This window comes from Amblyomma americanum, chromosome 2 (genome assembly GCF_052857255.1).
Source record: "Amblyomma americanum isolate KBUSLIRL-KWMA chromosome 2, ASM5285725v1, whole genome shotgun sequence".
Lineage (NCBI taxonomy): Eukaryota > Metazoa > Arthropoda > Arachnida > Ixodida > Ixodidae > Amblyomma > Amblyomma americanum.
The window spans coordinates 179,597,297-179,616,109 of record NC_135498.1 but is presented as its reverse complement, the minus strand read 5'-3'; the positions used below and the strand labels follow the sequence as shown (position 1 = coordinate 179,616,109).

At 46.8% G+C, this 18,813-nt stretch overlaps 1 protein-coding gene across 1 annotated transcript in view; it reads left to right on the top strand.

The window, feature by feature from the left end:
* Window positions 1–18,813, top strand: part of Lis-1 (LisH and WD40 domain-containing Lis-1) — a 59,146-nt gene that overhangs the window by 10,216 nt on the left and 30,117 nt on the right. The window contains exons 3-8 of the mRNA XM_077655536.1: window positions 3,423–3,501; window positions 4,849–4,923; window positions 10,417–10,623; window positions 11,146–11,242; window positions 15,808–15,879; window positions 18,172–18,274. Of these exons, the coding sequence (XP_077511662.1) occupies window positions 3,423–3,501; window positions 4,849–4,923; window positions 10,417–10,623; window positions 11,146–11,242; window positions 15,808–15,879; window positions 18,172–18,274 (633 nt within the window). The remainder of the gene's footprint in view (window positions 1–3,422; window positions 3,502–4,848; window positions 4,924–10,416; window positions 10,624–11,145; window positions 11,243–15,807; window positions 15,880–18,171; window positions 18,275–18,813) is intronic.

Here is an 18,813-nt window from a genome sequence, read left to right as displayed (position 1 = left end):
AACTGTCTCGCGTATCTTGGTGGATATCTTGGTGGACATCTAAACCGCGCCAAGGAAGGGATAAAGGAAGGAGTGAAAGAAAAAAAGGAAGAAAGGTGCCATAGTGGGGGGCTCTGGAATAATTTCCACCTCCTGGGGATCTTCTTTGTGCACTGAAATTGCACCATAAAAACATAATGGAAACTTCCATAAGGCTAGTCATGTTGGAAAAAAAAAACACGAAGTTGTGAAAACCGCATTTCAAGTGCACGTGCCAGCCATTCGGAGGTCATTGTAAAGGTCTCAGAAGGCGGTGGAATGCATACGTTAGAAGAGGATTTCACAATAATTAGTAATATCAGGATGTAGGGGGGAGGGCCAGCTTTTAGACAAGACCAGATGGTGGCCATCGGGGACGCTGTTGTGGGAAGCGACAGGTGCGAAGTTCTGCCGCAGTTTGTTTCAACATCGCCATTTCGGCGCTTCGGAGGCATCAGATAGTATATAGATTTTTCTGTAGCTTAAGGTTGAATTAGACTGAAACTTTGTAGGTAGGTACTTTAGAGTATTGAACCTGAATGTTCATTTTTGAAAAATAAAAATTTTTGCATTTTTTTTAGCATTTCAAGACCCGCATCTGTCCTTTGGCCTCTTGCTCTGGCCTCTTCAGGTGTATGGGGGCGTCTTCAGTTAAAGTAGTGTAATTATCGTTGGAGCACATGGCTCTGTCAATACAGGCCAACTTCACTTTGTTCGCAGTGTCCCTTAAAAAAAATTTGATTTCGATGCCAGCAACTCAACTGTGCCTGCAAGGAATAAAGAGAGCAGTTTCTAGAATTGGTAATGCATTCCCTTCAGAAAGAGAACCTGCCACTGTAATTTGCCGCCGTATTCTCAACTTCTAGTAGCAGTTCAGGACAATGTGCTCGCTCACCTGAGAGACATTTGGGTTGCGGAATTTTAAGTTGGGCATTTCATGCAAATTTTTTGCTTTCCAAATTTTTCCCGAGTTGCTGCGTGCAATTAGTGAAAAATGCGAAAATTAGGTCCTGGTGAAGTTTAAGTCGGTTACAGTAACCTTTTTCAAAGTGGTTTGCTTTTTATTGGGAATCTCGTTTTTATTGGGAATCTCACAACTGTGTCTATGTTTTTCTTCATTCCCATTTGTTGTCTCTGTCACTCTGTTTACTACAAAACATTTACATATGTTTCTTGCTAGGTATTATTGCTGACTGAAGTCACAGAAAAAATGTTTCCAGTTACATAGGGATGCTGCACTTCTGCTTGTGTTGCTTAAAACAAATCGAAGTGCTACATACAGAAGTATGTGCTCCATGCATGCAGTATGCGGTAATGTGTTGGTGGGGCCTCGTAAGAACTTCAAATTTTTTTGTTACGTTGAAACATATATTTAGGTAAGAACAGGTTTATAATATGCAGAAAAGTACAGTGGCCTCAACGTGTGCCCTCATTTAATAATTCCCACCTCACCCCCATTTATTTATAGTTACTGTCATTAAAACTTTCCCATCCAGACGTCTTTTGTTTTGCTTGGCATGTTTATTGATTAACTTTCTGGATGTTTCATGGTGCAGGTTGCTTTCATTGCAGTTTTAAATTGTTATTTCAAAACCTGTAGGCTACCACACTCTTTCTGGAAACAATATCCATGGGTACATGCCATTTGAGAAATGCGACCAAAGTACTGCAGGAGAAAATTAAAAACATTGTACTATTAGGTGCGAATGATTTTGTACAAACTTGAGCTACAATGAAGCCATAGAAGCCAAATCATCATCAGCTTAACTATATCCACCACAGGACAAAGCATTGTCTCAAAGCTCTCAAGTTATCCCTGTGCTGTACGAAGCATGGCCACCTTGTCGGAAAACTTTCTAGTCTTCTAACTGCCCTGGCTATGCCTTGGCTTTCTTTAGAACCCGCTATGCTACCATAGCAGACTGTTGGTTATCCATGCAGTGCATTGTATGTCCTGGCCAAGGGCCCCTCTTTTTTGCTCTTATTTCTGCTGGGATGTTATTAGCTCAAGTTTGTTCTCTAAATCGCATTGTTCCCTTTCTGTTTCACAATGTTACACCTGTCCTTTTTCTGGCCGTGTTGATCTGGCTACATTTTCCCGGAGTGTCTTGCTGGGGTCTGTTTTTTTTAATTAGTAGTCAACCGAATGCTTTGCAGTTGTTGTGGATGCATGTGGTATTACGAGCTAAATTTTCACTGAAGACTGCAAATTAAAATCCAGAGATTCCGGATATTCAGTGAGTGGTAACACTAATTTCTCGTTGCTGGAGACCATGGTAGTGTGAGGTTGCATTGTCACATGGTTCTTGATAATCACAAAGTGAACAAGGGAGAGAAAACCTCAGGGTGCTTGCCAACATTTCGACAGGCGAACTTGTCTTCGTCTGGACCAAGTTACATGGAGAGCAAGTTCGAAGGAAGTTTCAGCTGGGGCCATTGAATGGAATGTCTAGATATGCACATATTCACCACACTTAATAAGTTTGTATGAATGTGCAGTTGCACTAGTTGGAGCACAATGGGTTTTACTGCTACAAAGGCTTAATGCGCGGGTAGGTGGTGCTGTACACTGTATGTGTTGTCCACTGTGTGTGCTGTCTCCTAGAGGCACGTAAAGGTGTCTCTAGCCATATGCAACTGCCGCATGTAAAATGTGTGTATAACCACCACTTTGGACCAAGCTCACTTTTAGCTGCTACTCCCAAAACGACAAGTGAACCTTTGTGGGAACATGTTGGTCTGTCTTCATACCAGACACCAGCTGCTTTCTCAGAACGCTAGCCTCCTAGCACAGTCCAAAAAGTACCATGAGTGCAGCTTTTGTGGCAATGCAAACAGGTGTGGTCTGATATCACACTGCTGAGAAAGGTGTTCTCGTGAGAAGCTGTTCAGTATATTGTCTTATGGCTTAAGCTTGATCATTGTGGTCTGCTTCTGTGATGCAGTATGATTACGAGGCTGTGGAAGGATGTTTTTTTTTATTTCACTGTGTTGAACCTGCAGAAGATCGTCAATGTATACCAGAAAGTGCTTACAGATATTTTCTCATGGTACTTTTTGGACTGTGCTAGGAGGCTGGGGTTCTGAGAAAGCAGCTGGTGTTTTTACAGGTTGAATTCTGTAGAGAAAGTGATCTTTGTTTTTCCAGCTTATGTTACACTCAAACTTGCTGAACTCTGTTGGGTGAATAATTTGAAGCTTGGATAAAAAATGGGGATGCTGGCATGCATGGAGGCGATGTAATGCTGCCGCTTGGAGACCTTTCTTTTGTTGTACGCATGTCTGAGTAACTTAGCTTTTTTCTTTTTTGAGCAGCTGGCTTTCATTAGGTGAAATGTAGAAACACTGAGAAATCCTGAGCATTATTGTTTTTGCTGATATTGTCTGTCCTTTCGTGTATGCAGGAACAAGGCGATCGCTGACTACTTGATGTCAAATGGGTTCATGGAAGCTCTGGAGGCATTCAAGAAGGAGGCAGACATGGTGAGTGCTAGGGACAGGACATAGTAAAGGGCAACATGGAACGCTGCCACTGGCTGTGAAAAGTTTCACTGGGTAATGCCAGACTGTGAGCAATTTTTTTTTTGGTCAAAATTGAGCTGCGGCAATGCATGAATATAGACTGGTGCAGCTTGTAACGGGGTTGCATAACCAGTTTGGTTGTTGAAGGTGTTGTTTCTTTTCTTTTTTTGCTTAGAATAAGCAACAGTGGAAGCAAGGCTTTGCCTGATGAGCATCTTATATATGGAATGCATCTGCTGAGGCCACCAGACAACAGGATGCTGGAACTTGTGAAAGAAAGAAAAGGGCTTAGCCATGCATGAGCGCAACCTTGTTACCGGGCTCTTTCTTGCCAGCTTAAGGGAGAATCTGTGAATACAGCACAGCAAGACAAGGTCTATGCAGGAATGCGACTAGCGGGAGGACAGTGGCCGTGTTTATGAAACATTCGTGTCCACAATGGGTGCAACTTTGACACTGCTTTCAAGCCTTCAATGTATGGGTGTGCCAAAGGTTAAACAGAGCACACAGGTTGTGGACAGGTTACATTGTGGTCTGCTGCAACAGCGAATGCACGCATTGTAATGAGGGCACATGTGGTACATTACTTTCGATGTTCTCATTTTTTGTGGCCTGGATGAAGCAGTTCTACTTTCAGCAGTGCGCGTAAGAGGCCTGTCAAAACCACTGTCAAGTGAAGCACAAGTCACGCTGCGGATGCAGTCAGTCAGTGTGAATGTTATCCCATTCTTGTTGATGCAGAAGGGAAGTGGGATTGCAGCGCATGCCACAGGTGTATCTTAACGTGGTAATAACTTCCTGTGACAGATCCTTGCGTGCAGTGTCAAATGGACGCTGTGACCCATACTGCTGAAAGCAGGACTGCTTTGTCTGTACTGCCAATAAAATGAACGTTTAAACCATTGCAGGCAGATCTGCTGGATGTACTGTGGTAGCAAATTCTATGTTAGCACGGTGACATCTACCGTGCTCAAGAATTGGCCCATCCTCGTGTATTAACCTCATCATGTGCAAAGCGCACATGGTACCTGTGCACTGCCATATTGCTTACTGGACTACTTTTTGCAACTGGTGCTACCAATGCACCTGTGCCGGCGACAGGGCGCTTATTGAACAATAATGCGGCGCCCAGGGAGCGCTTGGCAGTCCAGAAAGCAATACAATGGTGCACGGGTTGGAAAGGTGTACAGCTTAACCTTTGAAAAGCTGGACAGCGAGGGACATAGTTTGTCGCAACATGACTCTGGGCACTGTTTTTTTCTAGTCCTTGACTTCTTGTTCTTTCATCTTCACTCGTTCTCGTTGCAGCCGGGTGACATAGATAAAAAGTATGCTGGCCTTCTTGAAAAGAAATGGACGTCCGTGATCAGGCTGCAAAAGAAGGTGAGGGCTTTCGTTTGTGTCTTGTCCTGGCTTCAAGTGGGCAAATAAGGAAGCATTAGACTGTAGCACATATGGGACTGTCCCATGCAGTTCAGTGGGAGAACCTTTCAGGGCAAAAGATGCCTGGCAACACTACTGATGGGGAACTGCTCTTCGGCGAAAATGTTTTCCGGGCGTGTGAAATGAACATTGCGAGAAGAAAGCTGATGAAGTTTCGAGAGTGCATGCAAGTGCTGACAGTCTAGTTCTTTTTAGTTCCACAATAGGCGAGATGCAAAAGGTGCCAGCTTGCTGTGGGATCTCAGCACACGGTAAGAACCCGCAGTGGTCTAAATTAATCAGAGCCTTCCGCTGCGGCATCCCTCATAGCCCATCTGTCCCCTTGGAATGTTAAACTCCACAGTTGATAAGTTTTATTTTGTATCTACAGTGCAACTTCTAGCTTAAGCTTTGCCCCATAACAATTCATCAATAGTTGTACAACATTGATACCATGTAATGTCAACTTAGTAAGGCATCCCACAAAAATATGTTATTCGAAATCTTAATACGTGATATGTCACATGAAGGGATGCCACTGTATGTAGCTAGCCTGAAAGATGATCCATAACAGTGCGACAGACGGGACAGAGAAGAGAGGACACAACAGACAGCGCTGACTCGCAACTAAAACGTTTTATTGGCCGCCAGCCAGTATAAATACTGCCCTGGTGGCCGGGAAGGATACAAGCACGCTTCTTCTCTATCCTGTCTGTCGCGCTGTTATGCATTATCGTAAGCACCAACTCGCCCAACAAATGGTATTGTAGCTTGAAAGCACACTGTATTTACTCGATTCTAACGTGCCCCGTTTTTCAAGGTCAGGGAAAAAAAAAAAGTGCAATGACTTCAGTCCACTTTTTTCACTTAGCTGCTCTATGCATGGATGCCTCTCCTCCTCCAGCTCCACCACTGGTTGAAAAAAACTGCTGGCTTCTATTGCGCATGTGATGGGCAAAGCCGTGCACTCCCACTTCTTAACCGTTTTTGCTTGGGACGAACCCTCCCCCACTGCCTTTCTTCTCCCGATTATAGACCCCTTGGTATGTGGCTTGTGCATGGTTTTCAGCCAGTTGCCACCCACTCCCCAGAGGGTGCCACATCTTGTGAAAAAGGCGGATTGTAGCGTTTACTAGATGCTCATGCTTCGATAAAGAGATACGCACGCACGTGAGGCCGCCCAGTTGCCACATGCCTCTGTATGCAAGGTCGCCTTATTTTAAAGCGTTCACTTTTCTTAGTTCATTGCTTCACGCCCTCGCTGCCCGCAGTGCAGACCTTGGCAGCGTGCCAGGATGCTGCGCTTTGATAGCATTATGACGCATTTATGCATTTGTCTTTCAGCGGGTGCTCTGGTTTCGGGGGTGCACTCCAGTGAACTTGGCAGAACGCCAAGACGCTTGTGCACTCCTGGACGAGAGTGTAGGCGGCGGTTGCACGCTTGGTGGAGGCCTGTCTGGCTTCGCCAGTGCATGCTTAGAAAGCTCCTACACACAAGGTCACCTTTTTAAAGCGAAAGCATTACTACTCCCCCCCCCCCCCCCCCCCCCCCCCCCCCCCCCCATAGCTTCTTGGCAGTGTGCGTGAGTTTGATCTTGAACTGAGGAGAAACCATGTGACAGCTATGATGTCACTCTCGCCGGCGCCGCCGAAACCGAGTACTCGCCTCTGTTTCTATAGGCCATCAACGTTCATTGTGTTCATTGGCGTTGGTGTTGACAGTGTTCTAGACTCTGATGATTTTGAGGAAAGGAAGGGCACATAAGCAGCTCCCTGGGTCAATGGATGCCTCAATCGCGCTTTGAGGTATGTGGCTGTGGTGAGAGAGAGAGAGAGAGATGCGGGCTGCATGCATTAGCGCTGACAACGTTGTGGCAGACAGGGAGCACTGCAGCAATAGGTCGCAGCATTCATTGGGTGACTGGGTGACCAACCTCTTGCGATCGACCATTAATTTAACTGCCACCTGCCAGGGTGCCACCTGCCAGGGTGGCACACTGCCTATCCAGTGTGCGGAACGCACTCAACGTTGCAGACGCCAAGCCGCGTCTACTTTCCCGATACACCAACACCACAGCTTTCGTTCTGTAACCAGGCTCAGCAGTAGTTAAACCGCAGCTAATTTTTTAATATGCGGGAGCATTACTTGGCTCGTTGAGCAAAAACCCGCCTTCATCAGAAAGCAGTGGCAGGCACGCGTGGCAGAAACATGGCCCACGAGTCATGTTATCACCCTTCCTGGATCAATAGTCCATCAGAGGGCAGGAGTAGATCGAGAAAGGCAAGTCGACTTCTGCGGTTAATGGAAACAGGTTTGGGGGTGCCCCTCATCATCCCTGCAGTGGCTCTACAGTACCCTTTCAGCTGAATAGCAAAGCAGACTGGTCAAGATGGGGGGTGCCGTTTGACCCTCTCCCTTGAGTGCACTGAACAAGTAGTCGCCGTCTCGACAAACTTCATGTAGTACACTTACACAGTTGAGTTTAGGCTCCGCGAGATACGTTAGGAAATACAATGCCCACAGTAGTATTCATGTAAGTGCAGGTTATGGAGTCTTCATCCAAAGTTGAATCGCAGGCGGGACAACAAAGTGTGGCCGGAGGTGGCAGTTTACTGCCAACGAAGCATGAGACCATCACAACGAAGCGAAGTGAGCTCCTGCGACGAAACGTTCACCCCCGAAGCCTCAGACAAAACTCACCTACACACTCAGTGACAAGTATAAATGCTCGTATTTACACATCATAAGAATTGCTTAGGTGCCCCCATATTCTTTTTTTTCTACCCGACGTTGAAGTGAACTCAGTGCGGCACATCTTCCTAACTGACATTTCCATGTCGGTTCCCGTCCAGGTTGGCACCTTGCTGACGGAACACTTCAGACTCTCAAAAGAGGCCTTTCGGTATCCAAGACTGCAGTAGGCGATATCGATAATATCAGTGCGCAGGAAGTACCAAACCCGCCATTCTTCTGATGCCAGTTACAAGAGGGTGTTGCTGGCTTAGTTTTAATTTTTGTGCTCGATTTTAACCTGCATCTCATTTTTAATTTTTTTTTGGGGGAAAAAAGTGCTAATCAGAATCGAGTAAATATGGGAGCTGCATGGCCTGCTACTACGTATAGTTGTTGCAGTAGCAAAGAAATGTCCAGTTCTTAATGAGTCCCAGTTCTGAGGAATGTGGGAAGAAATGGAATGTTGTGGTCTGCTATCAAGTGAGGAAATTTCAGTGGTCATAAATGGGTTGTTTTGTTGCCTAGACGAAAAAAATTTCTCCCTCCTGTGGACACTGTTGACCTGCTGCTGTAATGGGGCAATGACTAATACTGCTGTCACACGGGCACTTTCGATCGCAATCAAGTCGATTGAAATTGAACTCGATGCAGATCCGGCGGTGCTACACAGTGAATTCATTTGCGATTGACCGCGATCCTGCTCGACTGCATGGAGCACGATCGAGGTGTCGCTGCGAGCCTCGTTCCCAGGCTATATGCCAACAGAATCAAAATATTCCAGTTAAAACTAAATACTGAAATATTTGTCATAGAAAAAAGTGCATAATTTTAAAACAGCCTTTTTTTTGTGTACAATGGAACCCGTCTATAGTAAAGTATAGGTCGGACCAGAAAAAATTTTTACTATATCAGGGTCTTTACTATATCAGTTGTTGGTGATGGCATGGCTCTGACAATGCTCTTTGGCTGCTTACTAAGCACGAAGTGCTAATTTATAAAATAAACACTCAGAAATACTTTATATCCTGCCCTTATTGTTCCTTCATGTTGTGATTATTTACTATCAATCATCACATGTTACGTTTTCGGCACCGTTTACGTCTTGTAGAAGTACCGCATTTGCGCTAATACAATGTGACTACAAAAATAAAGCGAGTGTGATTCCATGTGTAAACCAAAGCTTTCCATGATCGTGGCGTCGCCTTCTGTGGCTTCAACGCCGTTTAAGAGGCTGTAGTTAAGAAACGCGTGCGACGAAGTCAAGCGCAGCAAAACCGCCTACGAAGTTCTGCCGCGCCTCTGCTTCTTGCCGCTGCTTCCCCATGCTTCGTGCTGCCATGCTACGAACGCACACCCTTTTCTTCCCTTTTCTACACCTCACTGCACTTTTACTGGCTTTCCTATCTCAGCGACCCGTGCTGCCTTCTACATTCATAGCTAGCTTTACTTTTTCCGTGCTTTGCCTCACGGTCTCAAGGTCCTTGAAAAATTGGCTTCTCCTAGCGGCTCTCGAGTTTGGTGGTGAAGCCACCTCAACGAGCGCATTCGGTATTTGTCTCGCGGTCCTAGACTCCGCGTATACCGCAATGTTATCATTCCGCGGGAACTACATTGCCATGCCCAGACGCTCATTACTGTAGCAGTTTCTTCAAAAAAAAAAATATCTTTACCGTAACCAAAAAAAAAATGTACGGTCAATGGAATGCTAAATTGGACTGCAGCTTCACTTTACTATATCCGAGTTTTTGCTATAACAGAGTTTACTATAGCGGGGTTCTACTATACCTTGATTTGTAGAGCGGTGTTCATACTCTTGACGCCGCATGCCTGGCATGCTCGTTTTGCCAGTGGTAAACAAATGAGAATAAGTCAGGGGAACGAGTCAGCGACTGGACGGGTATGAGGCTATTATTACTGGCTGTTGCAGAGTGTTAGGCCATCAGTGCAATGTGTAACCATGCTTGCAGCAGAAAGTAATTAAGCTTCTTTTTCTGCTCATAATTTGAAATTTTCACAAGAAAGTTTAATAACAATTGTTATCTTTAGTTCTTTGCAAACTGATCGCAATGATCATAGTACACGCAGCGTCACCCCGTATGTAGCGATCTAACTAGTTTAGAATTGAGTGAATACGTGTAGCAGCTATCCACCTTGATCGCGCTTCAAACGTCAACCTCAACCGAGACCGATTGCAATCCGAAGTGCCTGTGTGACAGGGGTATTAGTTGCTGTGTTACTAAGCATGAAAGCATGGGCTTGAACCCAAGCATAGAGGCTGCTTTTCTTTTGATACAAAATGCAATAGCACCTATGTACTGACAAGAAAAAACCTGGGGATCGTAATTAATCTGGAGCCCTTTACTACAGTTTGCTTTATAGCTGCTTCATAAAGTAAAGGAAATAAAGAATGAAGATTCAGTAATTATAAACTCTGCTAACGTTTGTGTTCTAATCATCTGAAAGTTGTCACTTGACTGCAGTGTTTGCCAAAATCGGAGGTCCTTTATTTTTACCTAGAAATAAAAATATGCTGAACCCTTTGTCTGAAAAAGATTCTATATGCCATGCCCAGTGAAAAGTGGCAAGTGTAAGCGATGCCATCAGGGTTAGCCGATGTATAGTTAGTTGAGTGCCCTTTTGCTGAAGCGCTAAACTCTGCATAGCACATACTGCAGCGCTAAACAGGGTTTAGAGACTGTGTCCTCCTCTGTGCATTCCAGGTGATGGACCTGGAGAGTCGGCTGGCAGAGGCGGAGAAGGAGTACATCTCGGGTGCTCCCACTCGGGAAAAGCGCTCTCCGACAGAGTGGATCCCACGGCCGCCAGAGCGACACGCTCTGATGGGCCACCGGTCACCAGTCACCCGAGTGGCGTTCCATCCCGTGTACAGTGTAGCTGTCTCGGCCTCTGAAGATGCCTCCATCAAGGTTGGTGCATGTACAGCTCCTGCCACCTATCGACACATTCGATTAGCCAGTAACTTTGGGTTGCCAGTTCCTTGTCTGAACATTTGCAAGCTTAAATTATTAGTGGTTAGACCTTGTGTGGCGACACCCTTTACTATTGTAGCCTGGCAAGACTGTTTTTTACTTTTTTGTCATCACTCTTGTTATTGCTCTGAGTGCTTCAAAATATGAGTTTTGATGCTTAGGTTCTTTGTGTTGCATGAGGGCACCCTTTGAAAAGCTCATTGCCAAAAGCCCCTTTTGAGCACCTGGGGAAGAAAAGTGATTGCTGCATTTGTTCATGTACACGGTGAGTGTAGGTGGTGGCACCAGCTGGTGGAAACCTCTTGTTAGGTGTTTGATCTTGAACATGCCACCTCTGCTCTGGGGTGTTCCGCTTAGCCCATTCAATTGGCCCCACATTGCCATAAGAGGAACACGAAGTGTAACACCACCAGCGACGTGGCGATGTGCAGCCTTTGGATCTGTTCTCCCCTTTCCAAGGTGTGGGACTACGAGACGGGCGACTTCGAACGAACACTAAAGGGCCACACAGACTCCGTGCAAGACATAGGCTTCGACCACACGGGAAAGTTCCTAGGTAGGTTCCCCTTGCTTCACATCAGGGGTGTGTGTGCTTGCTGCTTTGCATGCAATTGGCAGCCGTGAAGCAGGCTGCCCTGGTCAGCTACCGAGTGTACTTTGATTGGTGCAGAGCTGTGAGAAAACTTGATGACTGCATTTCGTGTTGGAGGTGTGGGCATTTTTCAGCAGAACTTGCCTTACGGAACACGAAACCTCGTATAAATAGATTGGCCTACTCTTATTGTGGCTTGTGTGTTCCCTCATAACATTGCAGCTGCACTGATACCTTGTTGCAATGAATGCCATATCAGCGTTCATACTGGCCTCAGACCTTGTGCAGAGCAGCTTTGTAAGATGTTCAATGTAAAAATATTTCACTGCGGTGAATTTAAAAACATTGATTCTTTTAGGATAATGATCGTGTCTGTTCATCTTGTATTTTATTTATTTATTTTCGATACTCTCATGGCCCACAGGCTGTTATTGAGGGGAGTGGTACACAGAAAGCAAAACTATATATTGCAGAAAGAGACTGCGCACAATTGCGATATACTGAAAGAAGATGACTGGAAGGACTACATCAATCTAAAACCCGAAACACGAGAATAAGTTGGAAAAATACAGATACCAAAAAAAGCAAATGCACACACAGAAAAGTTGAGGCCAATTGCAAATAAGCACCAAAAATATAGAAGAAAAAGTAACATTATCATTGATACATATACTGAAGGCATGTTGAAGTACCGTATTTGCTCGCGTAATCCTCGCACTTTTTTTCCCTGAAAATCAACGCGAAGTTTGGGGGTGCGATAATTATGCGGGGAAAATTTTCAAGCAAATGTTTCGGAGTGTTAAATGCAAAGATGAATGGGTGCAAGATCAGGATTGTCAGGTCCGCAATTGTAAATATAACGAAAACATTACTTTCAAGCGTAACTTACCTTCGTTATGAAAGTACAGGGTGAACGTAAGCTCAAGCTGCTAAAGCACTTTATTTGCCGCGTGCAACCTCCCCGTCACTACTCGCGTTGCATACGTCCTGCAGGCAACTCTACTTTTCATCAGAGTCCATGTCGACACTGGAATCGATGGTTTCTTCATCTTCCGATGCTTCTTCGTCGTCCCACACCAGGTGGTCCTCGGTCGCATCCAGGGCGTTCGAAATTCCTGTTTTCTTGAAGCTTCTGGCCACCATGTTTACATCAATCATCCCCCATGCCTCTGATACCCAGCTGCACAGCAGCTCCACGGACGGTCTTTTGACCTTGCCGCCCGGTGTCAGAGCATGTTCACCTTCGGCCATCCATTCTGCGTACAGCCTCCGGACGTTATCTTTAAATGGCTTGTTCAAAGATACGTCAAGAGGCTGTAGCATTGATGTGAGGCCGCCGGGTATAACAGCCAGGTCCGTGCGCAGTTCCTTGAACTTCGCCCGAACCGACTCTTGAAGATGGCCCCGAACGCTATCAAGCACGAGGAGCGACGGAAAAAGAAGCGCTCCCGGTCGCCGCCCCCACACAGTCTTCTCCCAGTCCACCATAAGGTCCGTGGTCATCCACCCCTTTTCTTGGACGCGCACGTGTATACCAGGGGGAAGCTTTCCTTTCGGGAGGGTTTTCCGCTTGAAAATGACGTATAGTGGGAGCTTCCGCCCGTCCGCCGTCACGCCTAGCATGACCGTGCACCTCTGTTTTTCGGCACCTGTAGTCCTGACGTGCACAGTCCAAGCGCCTGTCTGTCCGACTGTCCTGCTGCTGGGCATATCGAAATTCAGCGGAGTTTGGTCCGCGTTCCCTATCTGGGAGAGCAATAAGTTTTTCTCCTGGCGGATCCTGATAACGAATCGATGGAAGTCCACTATTTTCTCTTCATAGGCTGCGGGCAGGCGCTGGCAAAGCGTCGTTCGCCTCCTGAGCGAGAGTCTATTGCGCCGCATAAATCGTGTGGCCCACCCGTTACTAGCGCGGAAGTCTTCCACCGGGATGCCCTCCTTTCTTGCGATTACGAGCGCCTGGTTCCGTATCAAATCAATCGACACAGCACACCCATCCGCTCGTCGAGCCTTGATATATTCCAGTAAAGAGGATTCGACGGCAGGAAATTTCTCAGTCTTTGGTCCACAGAAGGCCCAGCGCGTCTTACCAGTCGTCTTGAGTTCGTCGTGCTGCCGTCTCCAATACCGGACGCAAAACTCGTTGACGCCGAAGTGTCTGCTGGCGGCGCGGTTGCCATGTTCCAACGCATACTCAATAGCTTTTAGCTTAAAAGCAGCTGTGTAGCTTGCGTAGCATCCCATGGCGAAGCGGCACAAAGAGCACGGTGCAACACGCAAACACGGCAAACGAGGCCTTCGAGACACCGGAGAGCTGGAGACACCTTTGCAAAATGGCGTAGCGGTGGTGAGTGGATGAGCAGTAGCGGCGGTGGCAGCGGATGATAGCACAGTACCGCCGCCTAGTAGCACGCGCGCCCAACCATGGCAGTTAGTTGTGGCTGCAGTCAATAGATGGCAATCGCTACGACAAGCAGATGGCTCGCGGCAGTAATTTTGGGGGTGCGATGATTATGCGGGGAAAAAAAATTTTCAAATTTTTGATAGCCAATGTGGGGGGTGCGAGCATTATGCCAGTAAATACGGTAATATTGAAGAAGGTGCAGAAGGCTGTAAGCATAAGAAAATAAAATCTCAGACAGAATATGAGCACAGAAGCAAAAATATTCACAAGAGAGAATGGCTTTCTAAAACTTATCCTTGGGTAATGAGGAGAAGAACACCTCTGTACAGCTCAGACCCTTATTACGTAACTGCTTATAATGTGGGCCCGCATTGTATGTGGCTTTTTGTGACAACAGCTTTGCTTCCCATAGAGTTCAGTGTATTGGTGTACCGCTTAATATGCGGCAGCGTGTAACCAAAGACCGCGTATAGTGCGGTTTCTGGAAAGCCTGGCGGACTGCGTACCGGCGGGCGTGAGGAGCGTGCTTCCCAGATTGCGCAAGAAGGGGGCAACAGGCGGGGTGGGGGAGCATTGTCAGCTTGTTTCAAGGCAAGGCTGAAGGCAGGAGAGGGTAGAAAAAAAAAAATAGGAAGTCACAAAGCAGGCGTTTTTCCTCTCACTCTCCGATGCACCTCCATTGGGCACACTGATTGGACAAAACTTGAAAGCACGTGATGGCACGGCCAGACGAGCATGCTTGAGTGGTGGCGGCGAGCGCATGGCATGATGCTGCAACTGCTGCTCGTACCATGCGCTCGTGCGGCAGCATCTTGTCACGGCTGACCCCATGAGCAAGATATGCGTCGTCGCACTTAGCGAAAAGTTGACAATGTAGGCAAATCAGCTGACAACGTGAGCAAGTCTACGAGCCTCAGCTATCTTCAGTTCCAATGGCATTTGCTCCTCCGAAAACCAGGAAACTGCAAGCCCTCGAAACCAAGCAGAGCATTGTGAGGACATCGAGAGCAGTTTGAAAAAGGCTACGGTGGCAAAAAGGTATGTTGTCGCCGAAGTTACTGTGTCCGCCATTTGGAAGAACAGTGACATGTTGCGACAACAGCTGCAGGAAGACTCCGCATCACTTGCAAGGAAGCGCATTCATACGTCAAAGTACACGGATGTCGTCTGTTCATTTGAACGGTTTTGCGAGGTCCGGGCCCAGAGCGTTCTTGTGAGTGGCTCGATATTGCAAGCCAAGGCCAGGCGCCTTGCAAACATTTTAGGGCATGATGGTTTCAATCCATTGAACGGTTGTATTCAGTGTTTCAAGGGCTGGCACGAGATAAGCTCGTCATCGTCACCAACCCCGACGGCATTGTGTGTGAAGTAGCTGCCACAGATGAAGACATCGTGGCAGCGATCGCGATGAGCCTCTATCCGACGATGAGTCTAACGTAGTGAGTGAAAGTGCAGCACAAGTTTCGTGCAAAGATGCGCTCGATGGTTGCAACAAACTGCACCTCTGCTACGCTCGGAGTGCTCAAGTGCCTCACTGTTTTTGAAGATGAAGACATTAGCAACGCAGTTCAGTCACAGCGCTAGGCTGAAATAGCGTAGTTTTTCCATTCATTACGACGCTTCGACAAAAAGATCAAATAAACTTCTTCGTTGCCTTTGATTGCAGTGTTGTGCGTCTGATGCGTTGTCAGGTGCACTTTGAAAGGTAGGCTGGCCGTTCTGAAAATGCGAATGCATGGAAAATCTACGTTTTGGTTACAGTGCAGTACTGTTTATAATGCGGATTTTCCCGACTCCCGTGGTATGCATTATAAGCGGTCTATGCTGTATAAAGATTTTTCCTGGTCCAAGCTACTCTACTAAAGAGGGGTTCTACTGTACATGGTGTTCAAGCAAATCATTCAGGTGGCATTATTGCAGTGTGTCGATGCAAGTACATGCATGCCTGTGGGTTCATCAATGGAAGAAAACTGGTGAGAGCATTGATCTTTACAGGTTCTGCAGCATTTGGCACTTTTTTTGTTGTGCAGCTTGTAACTCACCATAAGTGTGGCTTGATGTGATTCTGTATGCATTGCCTCGCTTCACTCATGCATTGCTGTTCTCTTCTTTTCCTGTGTTGCAGTGTCCTGTTCTGCTGACATGACCATCAAATTGTGGGATTTCCAGACATACGAATGCATCCGGACTATGCACGGTGAGCATCGATGGCTTCCCTGCTGCAAGTGATGCATGGGAGGTCACTTGGTGTGCAGTTTGGTAGAGAATTTATGTACAGTGGCTGACCAATTTTTCCAGAGTTCGGTAATTTGGACTTGTACTGTGTTCATTGTTGCTACTACAGTTCAAAGGCAAGCTCATCATTCCCAGTGAGGTGGGACAGTGGCAGTGTCCGCTGAAGCGCAGGTGCTGTAGTCATGGTGGGGGGAAATGGGGAATGGGTTGGGGTGGCAGTCGGTGGCGCTCAGCTCGGGAGTTTCCTCTCGGGCTTTGCAAACGTAGTTTCCCAGGAAAAGAAACTGCGTCTTCGACTCGCATAATGTGTGCCAGCGGCGAAAAACTTTCATTGCGCTGCGCTAGCATAGGAGTGGTTCATGGCATAGTTTGTAGCATGACCCGCGGCCGCTTTGCATGTTCGGATATTGCTGGCTTGAGGTGCAGTGTGGGTATGATGAACACTTGCCTTTGGTCCAAACACGAGCAAATATTATTGCTTGCAAGCGGAAAATGAAAAATGTGACATTCGTTATTTTTCATGAGTTTTATGTCTGCAAAGGTCACATTGGTGGATTCCCCTTGGGGGATTCCCCTTGGGGATTACCCTAAACATGTACTACACCTTAGGGTATTCCCCTAAAAACGTAGCGCCGCGGTGGCTCAGTGGTTATGGCGCTCAGCTACTGACCCGAAAGACGCGGATTCGATCCTGGCTGTGGCGGTAGAGTTTTGATGGAGGCAAAAATTCTAGAGGCCCGTGTGCTGTGCAATGTCAGTGCACATTAAACAACCCCAGGTGGCCGAAATTTCCGGAGCCCTCCACTACGGCGTCCCTCATAGCCTGAGTTGCTTCGGGACGTTAAGCACTCATAAACCAAACAACCTAAACATGTCGCTTTTTTGGAGTTACAAGTTTTTCCGACTTGGCTTCTTAGCTGCCCGTGCATGTTTTGTGGGAGTAAAGTTGTACCCAGCATCGAGCTTTCCCCCTTTTGGTCTCTTCTCAGTGACTGCAGCTTATTGCATTCTTACTCCTTTGCGATAGTTATCTAGTTTATATATAGCCCGAAGCAGCTTTTATTTTTTTCATTGCATATCACACATTAGTCACAGCACCATGTGGTGTGGCTTTTGCTTAGAAATCTTTGACGAGAACCAACTGCCCAATTGCTGTTTTGGCTGTTAAAATCAGCCGCTCTTCAGTTTTGGTATACTTTGTCACATGCCAGTTGTAAAAGGCAGCAGCGGCTGTCTAATGGACAGTTAAACCTGGATGTAATGAGCCTCCATATAACAAATTTCTCGATATTGCAAAGCGTCTATATTTCTTAGCGCCGCCCCCATTGAAGCACATGTATTTGAGACCTCCATATAACGAAGGCGTTGCGGCGGTTGACATTGATACAACGAACTGTCTACGCCATCTGTCTGTTAGCTAGTGCTGAGTTATTCGAAATTTGGCAGAACCACACGAAATTTTTGTGAGGATAAAGCACAAACTGACGAGAGGAACGCTGATCGCAATGAGTGACGCATTTGACACGATGCACCGTGCTCCAGCACCTTCAGGTGTCGCCAGCGCTGTCTCTGTTGGAACGCCATACCACGTGGCATTACAACAGGTCATGCTCAATAGCAGCAAAAATAATAGGGCATAGCAAAAAAGGAAACTCCATGAGCAGTGCACGGCCATCGCCGCAGCTGAGTTGCTCGCATGAATCTGGCGTTGATAGCTCTTGCATGTCACGGCAGAGAGCGCCAGCGATGCAAGGTGAGGAGTCCGTTTTCTGAGGCAACAGCGATGGGTAGCCCAAGAGAGGGAACATGCAGGTAGAAGCACATGCTTCCGCGATTGGTCTATGGCGGCGTGCGTTCTCCTCTAGCTTGGCCGCGGCGGAGGTGGCGGCGGCTGCTGGCACAGCCGCACTATTAGTGTGATTGCAAAACATTTCTCCGCGTTTATGACTTTGAGTAACGCTGTTTTCTGTTAACATTTTCAAGGTGTTCACCTATATTTATTTCTTATTTTGGCTTTTGTTCTGCAGTGTCCTTTTGACTCTTCTCACGAAAACTGCATGTAACAAAAAATCTGACTTCAATTTTGTTGCACCCAGGTTTAACTCTACTGCAAGTCCTGTGGGTCGGGGCAACTCTCACAGATGTCAGAAGCTTTGCACTGCTCTCATTTGTTAGGCATGTATGGAGGACCCATCATGTTTTTGGTCTCAAGTGGTGTAACACTGCTGGCTCTCCCTTCCCCTTCCTGGCTCAGGACACGACCACAACGTGTCGTCAGTGTGCTTCCTGCCCAGTGGTGATCACGTGGTGTCCTGCTCCCGAGACAAGAGCATCAAGATGTGGGAGGTCTCCACGGGGTGAGTGACGCACTTGTCGGCCAAGGCAAAGAGAGTGATGTAGCTGCGCTCAAAAGGCAGCCATTTGTTGTTAGCCTCTGTAATCTGGTCTGCAAAAGAGGCTGATCACACTGAGCCGCTGCTCTAAGTGCATACATCGTGTCTCTTGGTGGTGCTGTTTTCTTGGCTGATCACTCGTGGAGCTTGGCTATGGAGCATTGTGACCACAGTACACAGTGCTGTTGTGAACATGTGCCCACAGCTCATAGATGACTGGCGAAATCCTTTACATTAGACTGTGTGCATTTAGTTAGAAAAGCAATTGGCTGCTCCGAGCTCCATGGGGCACTTGATAGCAGCCCTTTGGTCAATTGAGTACATAAACTACTGTGTATTGCCGCATAGATGTCTAGTTCCGATGCCATATTTACTTGCGTAATTTGTGCCCGCGCATGATTTGCATACCCCCAACTTTTCACCCAGATTTCTAAAAAAAAAAAGTTTACACATATTTTGTGCCCTGTGCAGTGCCACCAGACTGTATTACAGTAGAATCTCGG